Source organism: Lethenteron reissneri, chromosome 55 (genome assembly GCF_015708825.2).
Source record: "Lethenteron reissneri isolate LAM-NWPU_2019-01 chromosome 55, ASM1570882v1, whole genome shotgun sequence".
Lineage (NCBI taxonomy): Eukaryota > Metazoa > Chordata > Hyperoartia > Petromyzontiformes > Petromyzontidae > Lethenteron > Lethenteron reissneri.
In genome coordinates this window covers 6,689,637-6,711,643 of record NC_083833.1, presented here as the reverse complement: position 1 = coordinate 6,711,643, position 22,007 = coordinate 6,689,637, and the positions used below count along the sequence as shown (strand labels likewise).

General features: G+C 55.3%; 1 protein-coding gene across 4 annotated transcripts in view; it reads right to left on the bottom strand.

Annotated features, from left to right (window-relative positions):
* LOC133356815 (inositol 1,4,5-trisphosphate receptor type 1-like) overlaps positions 1 to 22,007 on the bottom strand; it is a 434,548-nt gene that overhangs the window by 291,879 nt on the left and 120,662 nt on the right. For all 4 annotated transcript variants that reach the window (XM_061574522.1, XM_061574523.1, XM_061574519.1 and 1 more), the window contains 15 exons: positions 19,151 to 19,331; positions 18,610 to 18,664; positions 16,843 to 17,008; positions 13,799 to 14,014; positions 13,272 to 13,361; positions 10,953 to 11,090; positions 9,791 to 9,916; positions 8,524 to 8,724; positions 7,513 to 7,764; positions 6,810 to 6,935; positions 6,440 to 6,568; positions 5,980 to 6,100; positions 5,020 to 5,207; positions 3,527 to 3,675; positions 2,191 to 2,302 (listed from right to left, as the gene is read on the bottom strand). In XM_061574522.1, coding sequence (XP_061430506.1) covers positions 2,191 to 2,302; positions 3,527 to 3,675; positions 5,020 to 5,207; positions 5,980 to 6,100; positions 6,440 to 6,568; positions 6,810 to 6,935; positions 7,513 to 7,764; positions 8,524 to 8,724; positions 9,791 to 9,916; positions 10,953 to 11,090; positions 13,272 to 13,361; positions 13,799 to 14,014; positions 16,843 to 17,008; positions 18,610 to 18,664; positions 19,151 to 19,331 — 2,250 coding nt within the window. The remainder of the gene's footprint in view (positions 1 to 2,190; positions 2,303 to 3,526; positions 3,676 to 5,019; positions 5,208 to 5,979; positions 6,101 to 6,439; positions 6,569 to 6,809; positions 6,936 to 7,512; positions 7,765 to 8,523; positions 8,725 to 9,790; positions 9,917 to 10,952; positions 11,091 to 13,271; positions 13,362 to 13,798; positions 14,015 to 16,842; positions 17,009 to 18,609; positions 18,665 to 19,150; positions 19,332 to 22,007) is intronic.

Sequence of the window (22,007 nt, the reverse complement as noted above, 5' to 3'; positions counted from 1 at the left end):
TAATTGACACACGCGTTGAGTTTTACGCAATTATAGATTTTTTTTCTCCGCCTCATGACAGGATGCCGATAGCACAATCAAAATATACACTGGGGGAATAACGCGTACACATATATATTTATATTTTGGACCAGGCACGAAAAATTGTGGATCGAAGCTCAGTTGCAACAGAAAGTCTTACTCTCTCTGTCTGCATTGTGTGAGAGAGAGAGAGATTAAGACGTGGAGTCGAGAACGCACGCTGGTAAAACATTAAAACCATACTTGTTCATGGGACCTCCTTTGCCAGTACCAAAATATACTAATAGGAGTTTTCCCCCTATTTTCTGGCAACAAAACTGACACCTTTTGCACGGAATCATGTCTACATTAACCGCACTACTTGCAGTCAAATGCAAACAAAAACACAATACTCTGGTAATTTATGCATTGTCTTTGAAACTGATTGGTCCACACCAGAGACAGCTTTCTTTGGAGCCTCGTCTCATATGGTGTTCGACCAAAAGGTGTCATCTGGTCGAACCCCATATGAGACGAGGCTCCAAAGAAAGCTGTCTCTGGTGTGGACCAATCAGTTTCAAGGACAATGCATAAATTATCAGAGTATTGTTTTTTGTTTGCATTTGACTGCAAGTATTGCGGTTAATGTAGACATGATTCCTTGCAAAAGGTGTCAGTTTTGTTGCCAGAAAAGGGGAAAAACCCTATTGGTACCATACTTGTTTTTGTACTCTTAGGTTTTTTCGATAAAGTCACGTAGGTAATATAATAATAATAATAAAATAAAATGACAATAAATGAAAATAACTCAATTAAATCACGACGTTTCGGAGGCAACACAAGTCTATGAATCCTTGCAGTCACGAAAGAGTATGAATCCTTGCAGTCACGAAAGCTTCAAATCTAGGATCGAAGCTCAGTTGCAACTGAAAGTCTTTCTCTCTGTCTGCATTGTGTGAGAGAGAGAGAGTAAGACGTGGAGTCGAGAACGCACGCTGGTAAAACATTAAAACTATACTTGTTTTTATACTCTTAGGTTTTTTTGGTAAAGTCACGTAGGAAAAATAATAATAATAAAATAAAATGATAATAAATGAAAATAACTCAATTAAATCACGACGTTTCGGAGGCAACACAAGTCTCCGTCTTCGAAACGTCGTGATTTAATTGAGTTATTTTCATTTATTATTATTTTATTTTATTATTACTTTTTTACCTACGTGACTTTAAAGAAAAAACCTAAGAGTACGAATCCTTGCAGTCACAAAAGCTTCAAATCTAGAATTATACTTTTTTTTACCAGGTAAGGCCCACCGAGCTACGTGGCTCTCATTCAGAAGCGACCTGGTCGTCACGAATGAACGATCAACGAAGCTGGCTTATCACAACGTGGACATTTATATCAGCCAAATGCTCTAAACGCGTGACGTTGAGCCTAAATGTGGAGGGAAAAACTGGAGGAGCGGGAGAAAAATCCACGCGACCACGGGGAGAGGAACACGCAAACTCCAGGCGTCAGGGTCGGGATCGAACCCACGACCTCCGGTATACCAGGCAAGGTAGGTAACATCTCCCTGCCAGCGTGGCGCCACAAGCAGCTGCTGGAAGGAAATTGAATGATTCGTACAAATATGGGCTTGGGCTGGATGTGTCGCGAGAATCCATGCGCATTATTTTTTGTTAGTAATAGGTTTTTACCCTTTCAACTGGTACAAAAACTGACACCTTTATACAAGGCATCATGTTTGCAATAACCACAACACAAGCAGTCAAAATGCAAAGGAGGTCTCATGGTGTAGTTGCTTACCCCGAGCTCTCAATGCTCTGATGGTGCGCTGTTTTTGAGTCGTACGCCTTTTGGCGTCATCTGGTCCAACACCAATGGAGACTAGGCTCTAAGAAAAGCTGTCTCGGGTGTGGACCAATCAACTTCAAGGACAATGCATATCATTATCATCATCAGAGTTGTTTCTCTTTGTTTGCATTTTGACTGCTTGTGTTGTGGTTATTGCAAACATGATGCCTTGTATAAAGGTGTCAGTTTTTGTGCCAGTTGAAAGGGTAAAAACCTATTACTATATTTTGCCACTGGTAAAGGAGGTCTCATGGTGTTATTTTTTGTTGTTGATGATGACGACGACGACGACGTCAACGACGACGACGGAGAGAGAATTTCGCCGGGCGGGTTACCTTTTCACCGTAGACCCGGTCCTTGGCCAGCATCTCCCGCAGAGTCTGGAGCACCTTGATGCACAGCTTCTCCTCGTTCTCCTCCAGCAGCTGCTTGGTGTGACGAATCAGCCTGCACACAAGCACAAAGATAAAAGGCAAAGATCCCCCATATAGCCTTAACAGACTGTAGGGGCAAGTGCTGTTAGCGAGCACCTATGAAGGCCGGAACGGTACACGAGGGGGTGGGTGGCCAGCAACTCGCCCGACCGCCTTTGTCTCCCTAGTGGCGATGTTTACACCCTGCACCAGGTATTTATTTGAGGCTGAGTCGACCTAGGGGAGGCCCAGGACCAGTTCAAATAATCGTCACTGATGTTAGCTGTGAGCGAGAATTGAACCCGTGTCGCCGGGTTCATAGCGCAGCGCGCTAACCGCTACACTATCGCTCAAGCACACACACACACGCACACACACACACACACGCACACACACACACACGCACACACACACACACACGCACGCACGCGCGCACAAAGACAAAAGATCCCCCCCCCCCATGTAGCCTTCAACGGAGCGTTAGGCCTAGTGCTGTTAGCGAGCGTCTATTTAGGCCGGCAAGGCGCACGAGGCAGGTGGATGGAAAGCAACGTGCCCAGCCGCCTTTGTCTCACCCACGCTGAAGTTAGCACTCCGCACCAGATACTCATTCAAGTATGAGTCGACCTAGTGAGAGGCCGAGGGTTGGTTCAGATATTCCCCACTGACGTTAAGCAGTGGCGGTGGTGGTGGCGGTGGTGGTGGCGGTGTTCATGGCGTTCATGGCGTTGATGGCGGTGGTGGTCGTGGTGGTCGTGACCGTGGCGGTGGTGGTGGCGATAGCGGTGGTGGCGGTGGTGGTGGTGGTGGTGGCGGTGTTCATGGCGTTGATGGCGGTGCTGGTCGTGGTGGTCGTGACCGTGGCGGTGGTGGTGGCGGCAGCGGTGGTGGTGGTCGAGGTGGTGGTGGTGGTGGTGGTGGTGGTGGCGGTGTTCATGGCGTTGATGGCGGTGCTGGTCGTGGTGGTCGTGACCATGGCGGTGGTGGTGGCGGCAGTGGTGTTGGTGGTCGAGGTGGTCGTGGTGGCAGTGGTGGTGGCAGTGGCGATGGCGGTGGTCATGTTGGTGGTGGCGGCAGCGGTGGTGGTGGTCGAGGTGGTGGTGGCGGTGGTGGTGGCGGTATTCATGGCGTTGATGGCGGTGCTGTTCGTGGTAGTCGTGAACGTGGCGGTGGTGGTGGTGGTGGCGACGGCGGTGGTGGTGGTCGTGGTGTTCGTGGTGGTGGCGGTGGTGGTGTTGGTGGTGGTGGTGGCGGTCACCTGCTGATAAATCCGCCGCTCTCACATTTCTGCCGGACGTCCGTTCCTTCCGGGAAGAGCATTTCCGGCCGGTGGAGGACGTCCACCAGGACGGACAACTCCGCCTGCACCAGCGGCCTCAGCTGCTCTTCCAGCGTCGCCACGATGTCCTTCCGGCAGGATAATAAACAAAAACTTTCAAAAAATCTACATTGCAAGGGGGAGGGGGTTGGAATTTCGCTCGTCCGTCAAACGCGAGCGAGCGTGTCTGTCTGTCTGTCTGTCGGGCGGTCACGGCGGTACGGGTGACTCGCGTTCATGTTCGCGGCGCAAAGGTGAATCAGGACTCGTTGTGACCAGAAGGAATGGTGGCGATGATGAGCTCTGTGTGACCTTTGACCCACGCCAATGAAACCCTGACTCGTGATTGCCACCACGATTATCCTGTGGGGGCGATTACATTTTTTAAATTAAATTCAATAAAAGTTTCTTTCCATTCCGCTGAGGGTTGGGGGAAAATGTAGTGCAGGCCACATCTTGGGAAAAGACGTGGAGACCGAGTGAGGCTTCGGGGGAGATTGTAAGAAGACACACAAACAAAGACAAAGAACCCCCGTATAGCCTTTAACAGACTGTTGGGCAAGTGCTGTTAGCGAGCACCTATGAGACACACACACCACACACACACAAATGTCGATGCAGCATTTTCATTTGGTGGACAATTACCATTGGGATGCAAGGTCACATGGATTTTTAGATTTAAAGCTTTCGTGACTGCAGGGATTCATCTGCTTGGTTCTTTCGGTAAAGTCACGTAGAATGGAAATAATAAAATGATGAATGAGACGCTGTCTTCCCGACAGACCTGTTCTTCACCTGAGGACGGCTGCTTGCGTTGTGGCCGAAACGTCGTGAGAATTATTTTATGTTAAATTTTTATTATTTTATTATTTCCATTCTACGTGACTTTACCGAAAGAACCAAGAAGAGGTCACATGGAGTTGAGACGGTGGGGACACACGCGGGTGCATCGTGGCGTAGTGGATACTCGCTGGCCAAGTTTAAATATCCGCCACAGAGATGCATGGTGGGTATACAGAACATGCAGATGACACACATGGGGAGCGACACACACAAAACGACAAAGATCCCCCATATAGCCTGTCACAGACTGTTGAGGTAAGTGCTGTTAGCGAGCACCTATGAAGGATGGAATGGCACACGAGAGAGTGGGTAGCCAACAACACGTCCGGTCGCCTTTGTCTCCCTTGTTGCAATGTTTACACACTGCACCAGGTACATTCATTTGAGTGGTGTACCCAGAACCGATTCAGATCATCATCACTGGTGTTGGCCATGAGCGGGAATCGAACTCGGGTCGCCGGGTTCACAGCGCTCCCCGCTAACCGCTACACTACCGGAACAACACACGCACACGGGGAACGACACGCACGCGCACGTGCGCACGCACGTGCACGTGCACACGCAAGCACGCAGGGGAACCGGGACAACACCTGCAGCCTCTCGATGATGTGTCGGTAGTCGAGCGAGAGGCCCGACATGGACTCTCTCCGCGCGAGGTTGCGGGCGCTCATCCTCCAGTTGAGCGCCGTCTTCTGGATGAGGTGCGAGTGCGGCTTGAGGAACAGCGAGTTCACCTGGCTGTCCAGGTCCACGGGGATCGCAATGGATCGGCTCTTCGCTGGGGGCGGCGTCGGCGGTGGGGGGGCGGGGGTTGCGGAGGTGAGCGGAGGGAAGACAGTTCGAGGAGGTTCGGCAGGTTTGTGAGCGCGAGGATCGAGGCGGCATAGGAAGGTAAAGCGGTCGGGAAGTTTGGTTTTCCGAACGTTTTTGTCGAACGCCGGGTAGAAAGCGCTGACGGAGAGCGACGCCGCAACTCGTCATATAACCCTTTCAAGTGGCGGGGCATCTGCAAGTTGCAGGGTGGGAGTCCCGTTGACCTCTGAATCTCGGGACGGGCAAGCGGCTTAGCATTAATTTTACTCTCGCGACACGACTGCCCTCTACGGTAGCTGGCGCCAAACTGCACCACACGCCCTCCTGCATGGGCTTGTCGGAGCCTCGGTACCGATGAAGTTATTATATTTTCGTTTTCCTGCCGGTTTCGTTTGGGTGACGAACACGTACGCTATCGGAACGGAACCGGACAAAAAGCCGATGACGTACCGTTACATCGTCGGAACGGGAAAGGGTTAAATAAATTATATTTCGTAATTTTTCTTAATAACCAGCGGGTGAAACCCTCATGCAGTGGCTGCGCTAGGCACAAGCAAACCAAGGGAATGGCTTTGATGCCCCAAGCAGCTTAGGGGGTCCGTGCGTGTCACTGTATCGACACCGATCGCCAGCTTTTGGGTTGGCATCTTACTTTCCGAAGCATCGTTTAATCCGGTGGGGGGGGGGGGGGGGGGGGGGGGATACGGCAATTGGCTCCCGTTAAGCGCGTCGCTTACCGACGTCCGACAGCGTCTTGATGCAGGTCTCCACGGACGCCTTCTGAGCGAGCGAAGGCCAGGGGCAGTGGTAAACGCGGAAGGCGCCCTGCAGCAGCTGCACGAAGATCGGCTGGCGAGCCTGACGCACGTACGCACAGGCAAAGTTCCTCCTCACACGTATAGCCTCGACGGACTGTCGGGGCAAGTGCTGTTTAGCGAGCGAGCACCCACGAAGGCCGGCACGGCGCACGACGGGGTGGGTGGTCGGCACTGCGCCCGGCCAACTTTGTTGACCTAGTGGAGGCCCAGGATCGGTGCAGATGATCGTCACCGGTGTTGGTTGCCGCGAGCAAAAATCGAACTCGTGCCGCCAGGTTCGTAGCGCGGCGCGCTGGCCCCAAAGCACAGGCACGCAGACGGAGAGACAAGCGGGGGGAGAGAGAGTGGCGGGGACAGACGGAGGGAACGACGTCCTCACCTGGAGGTTGGTGCTCTGGTCGGAGAAGGGCGAGCTGAAGAAGGTGGTGATGACGTTGGTCACCGTCTCCGTGACGTACTTCTCCAGCACCGTGTCCGCGTGCTTGCGGTCCGTCGTCGTGTTGCAGACCTGCGCGACGCGGGGGGGCGACGAGACGGGGGGTACCCGGGGGACGTGGAGACGGGGAGACAGGAAGAAAGAACAGGGAACGAGGTGGAGGGAGGGAGATGGGGATAAATTCTAGTTTTCCACTCTTAAATGAGTTCTGAAAGGCATGTGAATTCGGAATGGGTCGAATCAGAGCTGGGAGGGAAAAGCGGGAAGGGAGGAGTGGGGAGAGAGGAGCGGGGAGGGACCCGACCCTCCGTACCCGGCTGATGTCCACCAGGAAGCTCTCGAACATCTTCCACATGTGGTTGCTCGTGTAGATCTCCTTCATCTCCACCTCCGTGTCCACATAGCAGTGGTTCAGGAAGTTGATGTAGGAAATCTTCACCTGTGACAACAGAGCAAAGGCATGCCCGTGTATGTAATTGGGCCGTTCGACGGTAGCCGGCGAAACTCGGAGAGATACATTTTCAGAATCGATTACCGGTTCTGAGAGTCAGGTGCCGGTAACCGATTCCGGTTGCACTTTGGTCACGCACCGATGGAAACTTGCACCGCGTGTGAGCACTGTGTGCCTCCCGACACGGTCCCTGAAAGGCTTCCTCCGCCTCGGGCGGCTAAATAATTTTCGGGCGGCTCACCCCGGGACACATGGAGCCGTCAGCCCCACCCACTTTCACAGAGCAGCCACGCACACAACAACTACAACAACAACAACAACAATCGCTGTTCGCCAAGTGGCGGTGACGTCACCACGGCGCTCGTGCCACGTGTCGAAGGCCCGTTACTAGCAGGTCACAGACAGACACAGGTGCCACGGGTCAACTCTCTGCACTTCAGGCGCTCCGCTCATTGTTGTTGTGAGCGTCACTCTTCTGCCCTCCGGGGGGGGGTCGCGAGGGGGGAGGGTCATGTGGGAGGGGGGGGGAGTGCGGTGGGGGGGACACGGCCGGCAGGGGGCTCACCTCGGGGATGCAATCGTCGTGCGTGACGACGCGGGCGATGTCCTCGAGCGGGAGCAGCGAGTTGCACTTGATCTCCGTGTAGACGTTCTTGCCCTCAGTGCAGGCGGCGAGCAGCTCGACGAGGGTCACGTGGTACGCGAGGGCTCCGTCGCCGTCCGAGCGCTCGCGCTCCGAGCGCATCATGGACACGAGCGCCTGGAAGGAGGCGCGGTCCGTGTAGAACACGAGCACCTCCTCGCCGCCGTTCAGCAGCTGCGGCGGGAGGCGGGCGGGCGGCGTGAGAAAGAGCTTTGCGGCTCGAGGATTGATCCGGTGGGGATCGATGTTTACGATGATTCGGTCGGGCAACACGACCGAGCGGAGCAGCTGCTGCGATCGGCACGGTTGTGATCAACTCGGTCGCGTGCAACTGAATAGCTCGTGTGTTGCGATCGACTTGTTCGCGTGCAACTGAGTCGCTTCGTGTGTCGCGATCAACTCGGTCGCGTGCAACCGAGTAACCGAGTGTGCTGCGATCGAGTTGCAAGCGTGCAACTGAATAGCTCGTGTGTTGCGATCAACTTGGTTGCCTGCAACTGAATAGCTCGTACGTTGTGATCAACGTGGTTGCATGCAACTGAATAGCTCGTGTGTTGCGAGCAGTCGCGCCACTTTGGTCCCGCGCGAACCGAACTGCTCTGGACACGCGGGACGCAGGCAAAACCGGCGTCGCCCGCGGCGAGAGACGGCCGAACCAAACGCGCTCCGCCGCGTCGACGCCGCCGACGGCCGCCCCTTTCTTCTTGGTTCTTTCAGACGCTGTCTCCCCGACAGACCTGGTCTTCACCTGAGGACGGCTGCTTGCGTTGTGGCCGAAACGTCGTGAGAATTATTTTATTATGTTGTGTTTTTATTATTTTATTACTTCCCTTCTACGTGACTTTACCGAAAGAACCAAGAAGATGAATCCCTGCAGTCACGAAAGCTTTAAATCGAAATATGGCCGCCCCTTTGCCGTGGGCGAGCTCTCACCTCGGCCATCACCATGTCCTGGCACTTCTTGCTGTACTTGCCCTCGGAGCGCACGATGGTCTGCAGGAAGCGCAGATACTGCACGTGGCGGCCGTGCGTCTCGATGCAGTGCACAAAGTGCTGCACCACGCGCTCCGTCACTTCGCTGCACAGCTGCGCGTTGTTCATGAAGATGTGCTGCATCGTCAGGGCCTCCAGCAGCTGCGATGAGGAGGATGAGGAAGGTGGGGGAGGGGGGAGCAGGAGGCGTATCGTACAGACATCAATTGCAGCCAAATTACGCTGTATATATTAACATGTTTTCATGCAAATAGCGAGCATTTCCTTTTCAAACGTGGGAAATCCAGGCATGCGAGGGGGGGCAACGCTCTATCCCAACAGTCTATCCCATCACAAGGAAGGGTACAGAGGACATCAGTCCACACTCTGCAGCTGCACTGCATTCTCCTGGCGAGCCAGGGCATTGCAACCTCCTCGGCGCCCACGGGAAGTGAGTGTCGCCAACGCCTTGTCACGTGAGTGCGCGGCGATCCACCAAAACCCCTCGCTGCCGCTGAGTTCATCACAGGCAGTGCGCGCGGGGACCTCAACACAACGAATCGGTTCGGCATCGCTCGCAAAGGCAGCGCGACCCCTATCGTGCCGGGCAACGGTCAGCGGAAGTGGATATCCCGGGGCTGCGTCAGAGGCGGCGTTCCTCGAGCTACCTCGCTCACGAATCTTTCCAGGTAAAGAAGAGAGATTAGAATCAGAAAATGTATTGATACTGGGGGAGGAATCTGATCAGCTATACAACTCTTGCCCAAAACTCGGACAACAATGCAAAAACACGATAGGAGTGCAAAGTGTAGGGAAGGTAAACACGTCACTTTAAAAAAATACACAAACGAAACTAAACTGTCTGTTAAAACTAAACTATTTTGTTGAATCTTTCCAGGTAAAGCCCACTGACCTCTTGGCATATTTGTCAGAAGCGACCTGGAGAAGAGGTGGACAGATTTCACTGCCGGATTTCACTCTTTTTTATTAATTTTATTTTACCCATAATGCTTCAGCGACATTAGAAGCCACCACCCCTCACGACCCCTTCCTCCAGCGACCTCGTTCACGGGAGAGGAGGGCGGCTTTTTTTTTTTGTTTTTACTCACTGCACTGAACCCGGCTCAAACGCAGCCTCATTGTTTCTGCTCATCGCCCGGTTCCTTCCCCCCGTGATAACCCAAACCGGTGGACCCCATCTCCAGGTCGTCGCCGTCTCTCCGCTCACCCCAGGCGTGAGGAAGAGGTGGATGTGCATGAAGAGGAGCGCCTGGTTCTGCTGGTTGCCCGCGCAGAAGTTCTGCAGGAACTCGTGGGCGAGCTGCATGATGGCCTGCATTCGCGTGTCCTCGTTCTGCGACCGCCGCACCGCCAGGGAAGGGGACACGTCACGACGTGATCGTGAATAATAGTGGACGGGGGGGGGGAAGAGCAGCCGGATGGGGGCTGCCACGGTGGTGCGATTACAATAAAAGCATCCAATTCAACTTGTGACGCACGCGCCGCAAGGGAGTAATAGCGAAAGTGCAATTCGGTTGCGCGCAGGATGCGCCGGGGACGTAATTGGCCGTGACTCTGCGGTGCGCAGCCAAGCTCAGTGTCGCTCCAAAGCTGGGGCGGAAGAGGTGGGGGCCTTTAAGAAAGCAACCCTCTCTCCACTGCGCCCACAGAGCTGCACTGCTAGGCCGTGCGCAGCGTAGCCACCGCCCGGTTAGCAACGCCGCACTTGCGATCCACAGAGTCGCCGGTTCGATTCCACCTCCCGGAGTGGCAAGTGAAAGTCCGGTGCGAGTTTCTTTAAAAATACCCCCCCACCCCACCCCCAGTCTCCGAGCGAGCGCATGAGTGAGCAGGCGAGCACGTGAGCTGGTAAGCTGATAAGCGTGCGAGTGGGTGAGCGGGTGAGCGGGTGAGCGGGTGAGCTGGTAAGCGTGTGAGCGGGTGAGCGGGTGAGCTGGTAAGGGTGTGAGCGGGTGAGCGGGTGAGCTGGTAAGAGGGCAAGCGGGTGAGCTGGTAAGCGTGCAAGCGGGTGAGCGGGTGAGCGTGTGAGCTGGTAAGCGTGCGAGCGGGTGAGCGGGCGAGAGGGGGAGCTGGAAGCAAGCAGGTGGGTGAGCTGGTAAGCGTGTAAGCTGGTAAGCGGGCGAGCGGGCGAGCGGGCGAGCGGGTGAGCGGGTGAGCTGGTAAGCGGGCGAGCGGGCGAGCGGGTGAGCGGGTGAGCTGGTAAGCGGGTGAGCTGGTGAGCGGGTGAGCCGGTAAGCGGGCGAGTGGGTGAGCTGGTAAGCAAGCGGCTGGGTGAGCAAGCGAGGGTTCGAGTGAGAGAGAGTACGAGCGGGGGCGGTCTAGCGGGTGACTATCGCCCCCCCCCCAGACCCAGGCCCCGCCCCCCCCACCTTCTCGTAGGGGATCTGCAGCAGCTCCAGCACGACCACGTGGGCCCCCATGTTCCTCAGCAGGCGCTGCTGCTGCTTGCGCGTGCGGCGCCCAAACGCTCCCTCCTGCACGCAGAGTCGGCTTAGCCGCACCAGGATCTACACGGGGGGGGGGGGGGGGGCGGGGGGGGAGGAAGGGAGGGGGGCGGGGGGGGGGAGGATGAGTAAGGGGAGGATGGAGAGAGTAGGGGGGGGAGGAGTTAGAGGAGAGATGGGAACGAGTAGGAGGAGAGATGAGGAGGTGACGAAGAAAGAGGAGTGAGTGGCGGAAGAGAAAAAGCAGGGGGAGAAGGGTGAGAGGAGGAGTGAGATGATGAAGAGGAGGGTGGAGGAGGAAGAGGAGTGATCAGTAGGAGAAGAGAGATTAGAATCAGAATATTTATTGATACTGGGGGAGGAATCTGATCAGCTATACAACTCTTGCCCACAACTCGACAACAATGCAAAAACACGATAGGAGTGCAAAGTATAGGGAAGGTAAACACGTCACTTTAAAAAAAAATACACAAACGAAACTAAACTGTCTGTTCAAACTAAACTATTTTGTTGAATGTTTCCAGGCAAAGCCCACTGACCTATTTGCTTATTTTTCAGAAGCAACCTGGAGATGAGGTGGACAGATATTCTTGGATCTTTCGGTAAAGTCACGTAGAAGGGAAATAATAAAATAATAAAACATAATAAAATTCTCACGACGTTTCGGCCACAACACAAGCAGCCGTCCTCAGGCGAAGAACAGAGCTGTCGGAAAGACAGCGTCCTAATGAACACGCTGTCTTTCCGACAGCTCTGTTCACATACAACCAACGTCAGTGGCGAGTGATACAAAATAAACTGCTCCTCATCCAGCAGCGGATCAACAGAATGCCATACACTGCGGTACTTATTATAATCAGCGAGCCATCCAAGTCCGAGACCATAATTCTAATATTTTTCTGAAATTACAATCCGATTCCAAAGAACACAGGATGAGATGTTACTATCCTTTGTGCAAGCACTTCCAAGAGTTCATGAACAGTGAGCCTGGTGAAATTTGGGGAGCGCAGCGTCAGTAGTGAACCTTTGGTTCCTAGGGTGTTTCGGCCTTTCATACTATACACCCTCCCCAAAGGCGGCCAGCGACAGGGTGATCAATCCTACGCTTGCGTCCCATTCCCAATTAGTCATAGGAGTTGCCTTGTTGTTGATAGCCAACAATTGAAAGGGGGCACGGTTTGGGCAATGTCCGTGTTGATACGCGACGTTACTAATATTGGGTTTCTGTGTTCTCGAATGTTAATGCGTGGCCGCTTGCGAGCCCGGCCTCGCGCGGGAACTGATCATCTCATAATGAGCCAGGCTGTATAATAACCCAGCCGTGACCCCCCCCCCCCCACCCACTGCTAATGCTGTGCAATTATTAATAACGCAATTACATGAAACAAAATTGGACCGATTATTTAGAGCGTGGCGAGCACATTCGCTCAATCCTCAGCGAGCCGCTCGTTGTTAGGGGAGGTGGGGGAGATGGGGGAGGTAGGGAGTGGGGGCCCTAGTGAGGCTCACTCTCCGCCAGCGAAAGGCTCTCGCCAAATTTGCAGTTGAGCCAAGTGTCCCATTGTAGCCGGGGCCACTTTTCGGTTGTGGTTGTTGTGGTTGTTGTTGTGGTTGTTGTCGACATGCAGTCAGTCACAGTTCGGCCTTCAGTATTTGTATCACAGCTCCGCCTGCGATACAGCCCCGATTGGGTCTGTTGGGTCTCCACGTGGCTCACTGGTGACCAGGGCCCAGGGACCAACGACTCAACGCCCTTAAGAAACCAGTTTGACCACAGGCGGCTGAAACCTGGATTGGCCTATTTGATGATTACGATGATGATGATAATCATCACAGGCTCATTAACCCGATGATAATTACAATGATGATTGTGACAATGATGATGACGAAAACGATGATCATCACCAACTCATTACCCGATGATGATGATAATGATCTAGGTGATTATGCCGATGATGATATTACGATGATCATCACTGGTTCATTAAGATGATCAATGATTACGACGGTAATGATAATGACGATGATGACGATGACAATAACGATTATGATCACTGGCTCCAAAACTCGATCATGATGATGATTACAATTATGTGTTGATGATGATGATAACGATAATCATCACTGGCTCATTTAATGCGATGATGATTATGATGATGATTATGACGATAACGATGATCATCGCTGGCTCACTAAGACGATGACAATGATGGTGACTGTAATAACGCTGGCGCTGTTCGTCACCTCTTGGATGGTGATGTAGTTCCTGATGCTCATGGAGTCCATCGCTGGCCCAAACTGCACGTCCATGACGACGCTTGTGGGGGGGTCCGACTGCACACACGCGAGGGCGGGGGGGTGGGGGGGGGGCGGGGGGGGTGGAGGGGGGGGTGATTCGGGTTAAGTGCGACTAAGGTGCGTCCATCTAGCGGTACCACCGTGATACTCAAACAGACATCCCGCGCATCGCCTTCATCAGACTGCGCAGGCAAGGGCTGCTAGCGAGCGCGAGAGGGAGGGGGGGGGGGTGGCCAGCACGACGCCCGGCCGCCTTTGTCTCCCCGGTACCGATCAATTACACACCGCACCAGGTACTCGTTTTAGGCCGAGTCGACCTAGCGGAGTCCCGGTTCAGGTATCCGTCAGCGTTTTAAAGGCCAATCCGCAGCAGCCGCGCGACAACGTTCGTATGAATCCGACGCGCCGTGCAAGCGCGGACCGGGAGGGCGAAAAAAAACAACGCCCGGTCCGTCGTTCCGGGCTCGGCACACCTCGGACTTTGGCCTCTTCTTCCCGGTGCCGGCGAGGTCCGGTGCGCCGTCGGCGCGTGCCGCCGACGCGGCGCCGTCGGGCGTGCCGGCGTGCGGGAAGTGTCGGCTCTTGTAGACCCAGAGCTCCGACTTCTCCACCAGCAGACGCAGCTGGTCGAGGTCGGCGCGGATCTGCTTGTAGCTCTCCACGTCCTGGCTGGTGACCAGCAGCTGCACCTGCACGGTCGTGGGTGGGGGGGGGGGGTAGAGGGGTGAGGGGGGGTCGGGGGGGGTAGAGGGGTGGGGGGTAGTGGGGTGGGGGGGGGGTAGAGGGGTAGGGGGGGTAGTGGGGGGCACGGAAAGGGGGGGGGTAGAGGGGTGGGGGGGGTAGTGGGGTGGAAGGGGGTAGAGGGGTAGGGGAGGTAGTGGGGGGCACGGGAGGGGGGGTAGAGGGGTGGAGGGGGTAGTGGGGTGGGGGGGTAGAGGGGTGGGGGGGGTAGAGGGGTGGGGGGGGTAGAGGGGTGGGGGGGGTAGTGGGGTGGGGGGGTAGAGGGGTGGGGGGGGGGTAGAGGGGTGGGGGGTAGAGGGGTGGGGGGGGTAGTGGGGGGCACGGGAGGGAGGGGGAGGGTGGGGTGGGCACGTGGCCCAGGTGAGGGAAGCGTCAGGCAAAGACCAGTATATCTACAAATACTGTTTTCTTCGTATTTATCTCAACTTGATACAGCTATCGTGCTGTGACGGTTCCACCTGAAGACGGAGGCTTGTGTTGCCTCCGAAACGTCGTGATTTTTATTTTATTTTTATTTTATTTTTTATTAATTTAAATGTTTTACCTACGTGACTTTACCGAAAAAACCTAAGAATATGAGGAAAAAGCTGACCGCCATGTGGGTTTGGCGCAGGCTGCTGCTGATGCTGCTGCTGATGCTGCTGCTGATACTGCTGATGCTGCTGATGCTGCTGCTGATGCTGCTGATGCTGCTGCTGATGCTGCTGATGCTGCTGCTGATGCTGCTGATGCTGCTGCTGATGCTGCTGATGCTGCTGCTGATGCTGCTGCTGATGCTGCTGATGCTGCTGCTGATGCTGCTGATGCTGCTGCTGATGCTGCTGATGCTGCTGCTGATGCTGCTGATGCTGCTGCTGATGCTGCTGATGCTGCTGCTGATGCTGCTGATGCTGCTGCTGATGCTGCTGATGCTGATGCGCAACTCTCCCGACACGTTTCCGTGTCGCGCCGCGTGCTTTGTTCGGCGCGACGTCCGACGTTTTGCTCCGTGTACCCGGGACCTTCTTCAGGAACTGAATGCTAAACGGGGCAGCTCCCGTCCCCTCTCAATTATAACCAGTTTCCGGCTGCCGCTGGTGGATTCATTATCAATTTTTATACATAGATTTTTTTTTACAAATCGTCGATTGCTGAGCACAGACGGCCCAAAAGACCCATTACTTAAGGGCCTAGCGACAAATCAGCTCTCACTGAAAGTCGCGAAGGGCAAGAGCCAACACACTCCTCGAACTGGGCGAGGTTATTCTCGTGAGAACTCGGGGGGGGGAGAGAGACGATGATGGGAGCAGGCGGTGGCTGAGCGCAGTGTGGGTGAGACGCAGGTGTGGGTGAGACGAGGTGGATGGGCGCTGGCCACCCAGCGCATCGTGCAACGCCTTATGAGGTCCCCCCTAGCAACACTCGATAACAACAGCCTGGTGTAGGCCACACGGGGGACCTTTGCCTATGTCCGGCCTTCGTAGGTGCTCGTCGACAGCACTTGCCCCAGCTGCACGACCGAGGCTACACGGGGGACCTTTGCCTATGTCCCGTGCGCCACGATGACCTTCATAGGTGCTCATCGATGGCACTTGCCCCCGACCGCCCGTCTGAGGCTATACGGTGGAGGGGACCTTTGCCTTTGCGAAGAGGACACCCCCCCTCCTCCTCTCTATCTCTCTCCCACCAACACGCACACACCCACACACGCACACACCCACACACGCACACACCCACTCACACACACACAAACACGCACACACCCACACGCACACACGCACACACACACACCCACACACACCCACACGCACACACGCACACACCCACACACCCACACAAAGATCCCCCGTATAGCCTTAACAGACTGTAGGGGCAAGTGCTGTTAGCGAGCACCTATGAAGGCCGGAACGGTACACGAGGGGGTGGGTGGCCAGCACCACGCCCGACCGCCTTTGTCTCCCTAGCGGCGATGTTTACACACCGCACCGGGCACTCATTTGAGGCTGAGTCGACCTAGGGGAGGCCCAGGACCGGTTCAGATAATCATCACTGGTGTTTGCCGTGAGCGGGAATCGAACCCTGGTCGCCAGATTCGTAGTGCAGCGCGCTAACCACTACACTACCGCTCCCCCTCACGCACACACACACACCCACCCACACACCCACATACCCACACACACACACACACATCCACACACACACACCCACACACGCACACACACACACACACCCACACACACACCCACACACCCACACACACCCACACACGCACACACACAAAGATCAAAGATCCCCCGTATAGCCTACAGACTGTAGGGGCAAGTGCTGTTAGCGAGCACCTATGAAGGCCGGAACGGTACACGAGGGGGTGGGTGGCCAGCACCACGCCCGACCGCCTTGGTCTCCCCAGTGCCAATGTTTACACACCGCACCAGGTACTCATTTGAGGCTGAGTCGACCTAGGGGAGGCCCGGGACCGGTTCAGATAATCGTCACTGTTGGTGTTGGCCGTGAGCGGGAATCGAACTCGTGTCGCCGGGTTCGTAGCGCAGCGCGCTAACAGCTACACTACCGCTCCCACACACCCACACACTCACACACCCACACACCCATACGCACACACACACCCACACACCCACACCCACACGCACACACACACCCCCACACACACACATACACCCACACACCCACACACACACACCCACCCACCCACACCCGCACACCCACACACACCCGCACACACCCGCACACCCACACACACCCACACACGCACACACACACGCACACACACACGCACCTGCTTGAAGGCCTGCAGAACCTCCTGGCGCTGGCTGAAGTGCTTGAAGAGGAGCTGCAACGCGCCCGAGACGAGCGGAGGGTAGTCGTGCATGGTGAGGTTGAGCAGCACCCGCAGGAACGTGCGGCCCCCGTGCCCGTCCAGGTCCAGGACGGCGCTCTCCGTGCTGCCCCCCCCCCCCCCACCGCACAGCAACAAAAGAAACGCGATCGGTGACCGCGAGATGTAATGCGAGTATTCTTAGGTTTTTCGGTAAAGTCACGTAGGTAAAACATCAAAATTAACAAAAGTAGAATAAAATAAAAATCACGACCGAAACGTTGTGACGACCGAAACGTCGTGACGACCGAAACGTCGTGATGACCGAAACGTCGTGATTTTTATTTTATTTTACTTTTGTTAATTTTGATGTTTTACCGACGTGACTTTACCGAAAAACCTAAGAATATGAATCCTTGCAGTCACGAAAGCTTCAAATCTAGAATGTAATGCGAGGTTAGAGAGGTGTCAGTCACTGCTCCGCGGGATGTTTGCGGATCGTAAGCTCGCTCGGCGCGAGTGGGTTAGTTTCATAAGAAAGGTTTTTGGGTCAGATCGCGTTATTTATGAATGTGTCGTAACCCTCCACCACCCGACACGGCCAAACAGTAAAAAAATGTGTCACGTTTTCAAAGGACGTTACACTGATTGCTGCTCTATTTAAGACTGGAAGCAACAGGAGAGCTTCACCATTCTTGCCCGATGAAGCCGATTGTAATTATGAGCGAAACGTCGTACTACTCAAATTTTAAAATGCTGTTGATTCTCTCTTCAGCACACCGGTGGGCTAAAGAAGTGAATTATTTTGTCCTTTGAAAACGTGACACACTTTTTACTGTTTGGCCGTGGCGGGTGGTGGAGGGTTATAACATATTTATAAATAACGCGATCTGACCCAAAAACCTACATTATGAATAATATTGGTCGCGAAAGCCTACGTGTGGGTTAGTTTATCTGGAAGATTTGGTCACGTGTGAGTGTGTATGTTGAACTTATACTCTTTGGCTTTTTTCGGTAAAGTCACGTAGGTAAAACAATAAATAAAATAAAATGAATGAAAACAACTAAATTAAATCACGACGTTTCGGAGGCAACACAAGCTTCCTTCATCAGGTGTAAAAAAGGGCACAGCAAAATAACTGTAGCAGTCACGAAAGCTTCAAATCTATAATTATGTTGAACTTCTTTTGCGCCGTACGTAGCCAACCGTGCTGACCAGAGCAGCGCGCTAACTGTGACACGACTGCTCCCCACACACACACAGCCAGGTCTACCAAAGACAAAGATCCCCCGTGTAGCCTGTAACAAACTGTAGGGGCAAGTGCTGTTAGCGAGCACATATGAAGGCTGGAAGCGGGGTGGGTGGCCAGGACCATGCCCGGCCGCCTTTGTCTCCCCAGTGGCAATGTTAGACACTGCACCGGGTACTCATTTGAGGCTGAGTCGACCGAGGGGAGGCCCAGAACCGGTTCAGATAATCGCCACCGGTGTTGGCCGTGAGCGGGAATCGAACTCGTGTGGCCTGGTTCATAGCGCAGCGCGCTAACCGCTGACACCACCGCTCCTCACACACACACACCGAGGTCTATACACGCGTGCACACACACATATACACACACACACATACACACACACATATACACACACACACATACACACACACATATACACACATACACACACACATACACACACACATACACACACACATATACACACGGAACTCACTTTCCCTCGAAGATGGCCTCCGCGTGCTCGTAAATCCGTTCCAGCTCCAGGCTCCCTGGAACCCAGCACAACAAAGACAAAGATCCCCCGTGTAGCCTTAACAGACTGTTGGGGCAAGTGCTGTTAGCGAGTAGCACCAATGCAGGCCGGCACGGTACACGAGGGGGTGGGTGGCCAGCACCACGCCCGACCGCCTTTGTCTCCTCAGTGGCAATGGTTACACACCGTACAAGGTACTCATTTGAGGCCGAGTCGACTTAGGGGAGAGGGCCCAGGACCGGTTCAAATAATCGCCACGGGTGTTGGCCGTGAGCGGGAATCGAACTTGGGTCGCCGGGTTCGTAGCGCAGCGCGCTAACCGCTACACTACCATTCCCCACACACGCACGCACACAGGGCGAGGACTGCGACGAGTCAGCACCCCTTCCATTCATTCAACCGGCAGCCGAATTCCAAGGTCGGACCACCGGCGTAACCGCGCTGGGGGTCGACAGGCGTCCGCTGGGGGTCGACAGGCGTCCGCCGGTGGAGCATGCCTCACCGTTCCCCGCCGACGGGGTGGTGGGGGTCGCCCCCACGCCGTCGGGGGTGACGTCACCCGAGGAGCTCCCCGAGGGGCTCCCCGAGGTGGACCCCGCCGACACGTGGCTCTCGTCGAACTCCCGCTTGAAGATGGAGAGGAGGCAGGAGATGCGGTAGTCGAGGCGCACGTTCAGGATGAACTGGGGAGACAGACGGGCGGACATGGTGACGACGGCGATGCTCACGCGGCCTGCCTGTCTGCCCGTCTGATTGCTTGTCTCTGCCTGGCTGTGATTTGCCTGCCTGTCTGTACGATTTCTGGCTGTCTGACTGGCTGTTGCTCAAAGAGCGGGACTCTAGACCACGTGACGAGTGGGGCTCTACACCACGTGATGAGTGGGGCTCTAGACCACGTGATGAGTGGGGCTCTAGACCACGTGATGAATGGGGCTCTAGACCACGTGATGAGTGGAGCTCTAGACCACGTGATGAGTGGGGCTCTAGACCACGTGACGAGTGGGGCTCTACACCACGTGATGAGTGGGGCTCTAGACCACGTGATGAGTGGGGCTCTAGACCACGTGATGAGTGGGGCTCTAGACCACGTGATGAGTGGGGCTCTAGACCACGTGATGAGTGGGGCTCTAGACCAGGTGACGAGTGGGGCTCTAGACCACGCGATGAGTGGGGCTCTAGACCACGTGATGAGTGGGGCTCTAGACCACGTGATGAGTGGGGCTCTAGACCACGTGACGAGTGGGGCTCTAGACCAGGTGACGAGTGGGGCTCTAGACCACGCGATGAGTGGGGCTCTAGACCACGTGATGAGTGGGGCTCTAGACCACGTGATGAGTGGGGCTCTAGACCACGTGATGAGTGGGGCTCTAGACCAGGTGACGAGTGGGGCTCTAGACCACGCGATGAGTGGGGCTCTAGACCACGTGATGAGTGGGGCTCTAGACCACGCGATGAGTGGAGCTCTAGACCACGCGATGAGTGGGGCTCTAGACCACGTGATGAGTGGGGCTCTAGACCACGTGATGAGTGGGGCTCTAGACCACGTGATGAGTGGGGCTCTAGACCACGTGATGAGTGGGGCTCTAGACCAGGTGACGAGTGGGGCTCTAGACCACGTGATGAGTGGGGCTCTAGACCACGTGATGAGTGGGGCTCTAGACCACGCGATGAGTGGAGCTCTAGACCACGCGATGAGTGGGGCTCTAGACCACGTGATGAGTGGGGCTCTAGACCACGTGATGAGTGGGGCTCTAGACCACGTGATGAGTGGGGCTCTAGACCACGTGATGAGTGGGGCTCTAGACCACGCGATGAGTGGAGCTCTAGACCACGCGATGAGTGGAGCTCTAGACCACGTGATGAGTGGGGCTCTAGACCAGGTGATGAGTGGGGCTCTAGACCAGGTGACGAGTGGGGCTCTAGACCACGTGATGAGTGGGGCTCTAGACCACGCGATGAGTGGAGCTCTAGACCACGCGATGAGTGGGGCTCTAGACCACGTGACGAGTGGGGCTCTACACCACGTGATGAGTGGGGCTCTAGACCACGTGATGAGTGGGGCTCTAGACCACGTGATGAGTGGGGCTCTAGACCACGTGATGAGTGGGGCTCTAGACCAGGTGACGAGTGGGGCTCTACACCACGTGACGAGTGGGGCTCTAGACCACGTGATGAGTGGGGCTCTAGACCACGTGATGAGTGGGGCTCTAGACCACGTGATGAGTGGGGCTCTAGACCAGGTGACGAGTGGGGCTCTAGACCACGTGATGAGTGGGGCTCTAGACCACGCGATGAGTGGGGCTCTAGACCACGTGATGAGTGGGGCTCTAGACCACGCGATGAGTGGAGCTCTAGACCACGCGATGAGTGGGGCTCTAGACCACGTGATGAGTGGGGCTCTAGACCACGTGATGAGTGGGGCTCTAGACCACGTGATGAGTGGGGCTCTAGACCAGGTGATGAGTGGGGCTCTAGACCAGGTGACGAGTGGGGCTCTAGACCACGCGATGAGTGGAGCTCTAGACCACGCGATGAGTGGAGCTCTAGACCACGTGATGAGTGGGGCTCTAGACCACGTGATGAGTGGGGCTCTAGACCACGTGACGAGTGGGGCTCTAGACCACGCGATGAGTGGAGCTCTAGACCACGCGATGAGTGGAGCTCTAGACCACGTGATGAGTGGGGCTCTAGACCAGGTGATGAGTGGGGCTCTAGACCAGGTGACGAGTGGGGCTCTAGACCACGTGATGAGTGGGGCTCTAGACCACGTGATGAGTGGGGCTCTAGACCACGCGATGAGTGGAGCTCTAGACCACGCGATGAGTGGGGCTCTAGACCAGGTGATGAGTGGGGCTCTAGACCAGGTGACGAGTGGGGCTCTAGACCACGTGATGAGTGGGGCTCTAGACCACGTGATGAGTGGGGCTCTAGACCACGCGATGAGTGGAGCTCTAGACCACGTGATGAGTGGGGCTCTAGACCACGTGATGAGTGGAGCTCTAGACCACGCGATGAGTGGAGCTCTAGACCACGCGATGAGTGGAGCTCTAGACCACGTGATGAGTGGGGCTCTAGACCAGGTGATGAGTGGGGCTCTAGACCAGGTGACGAGTGGGGCTCTAGACCACGTGATGAGTGGGGCTCTAGACCACGCGATGAGTGGGGCTCTAGACCAGGTGATGAGTGGGGCTCTAGACCAGGTGACGAGTGGGGCTCTAGACCACGTGATGAGTGGGGCTCTAGACCACGTGATGAGTGGGGCTCTAGACCACGCGATGAGTGGAGCTCTAGACCACGCGATGAGTGGGGCTCTAGACCACGTGACGAGTGGGGCTCTACACCACGTGATGAGTGGGGCT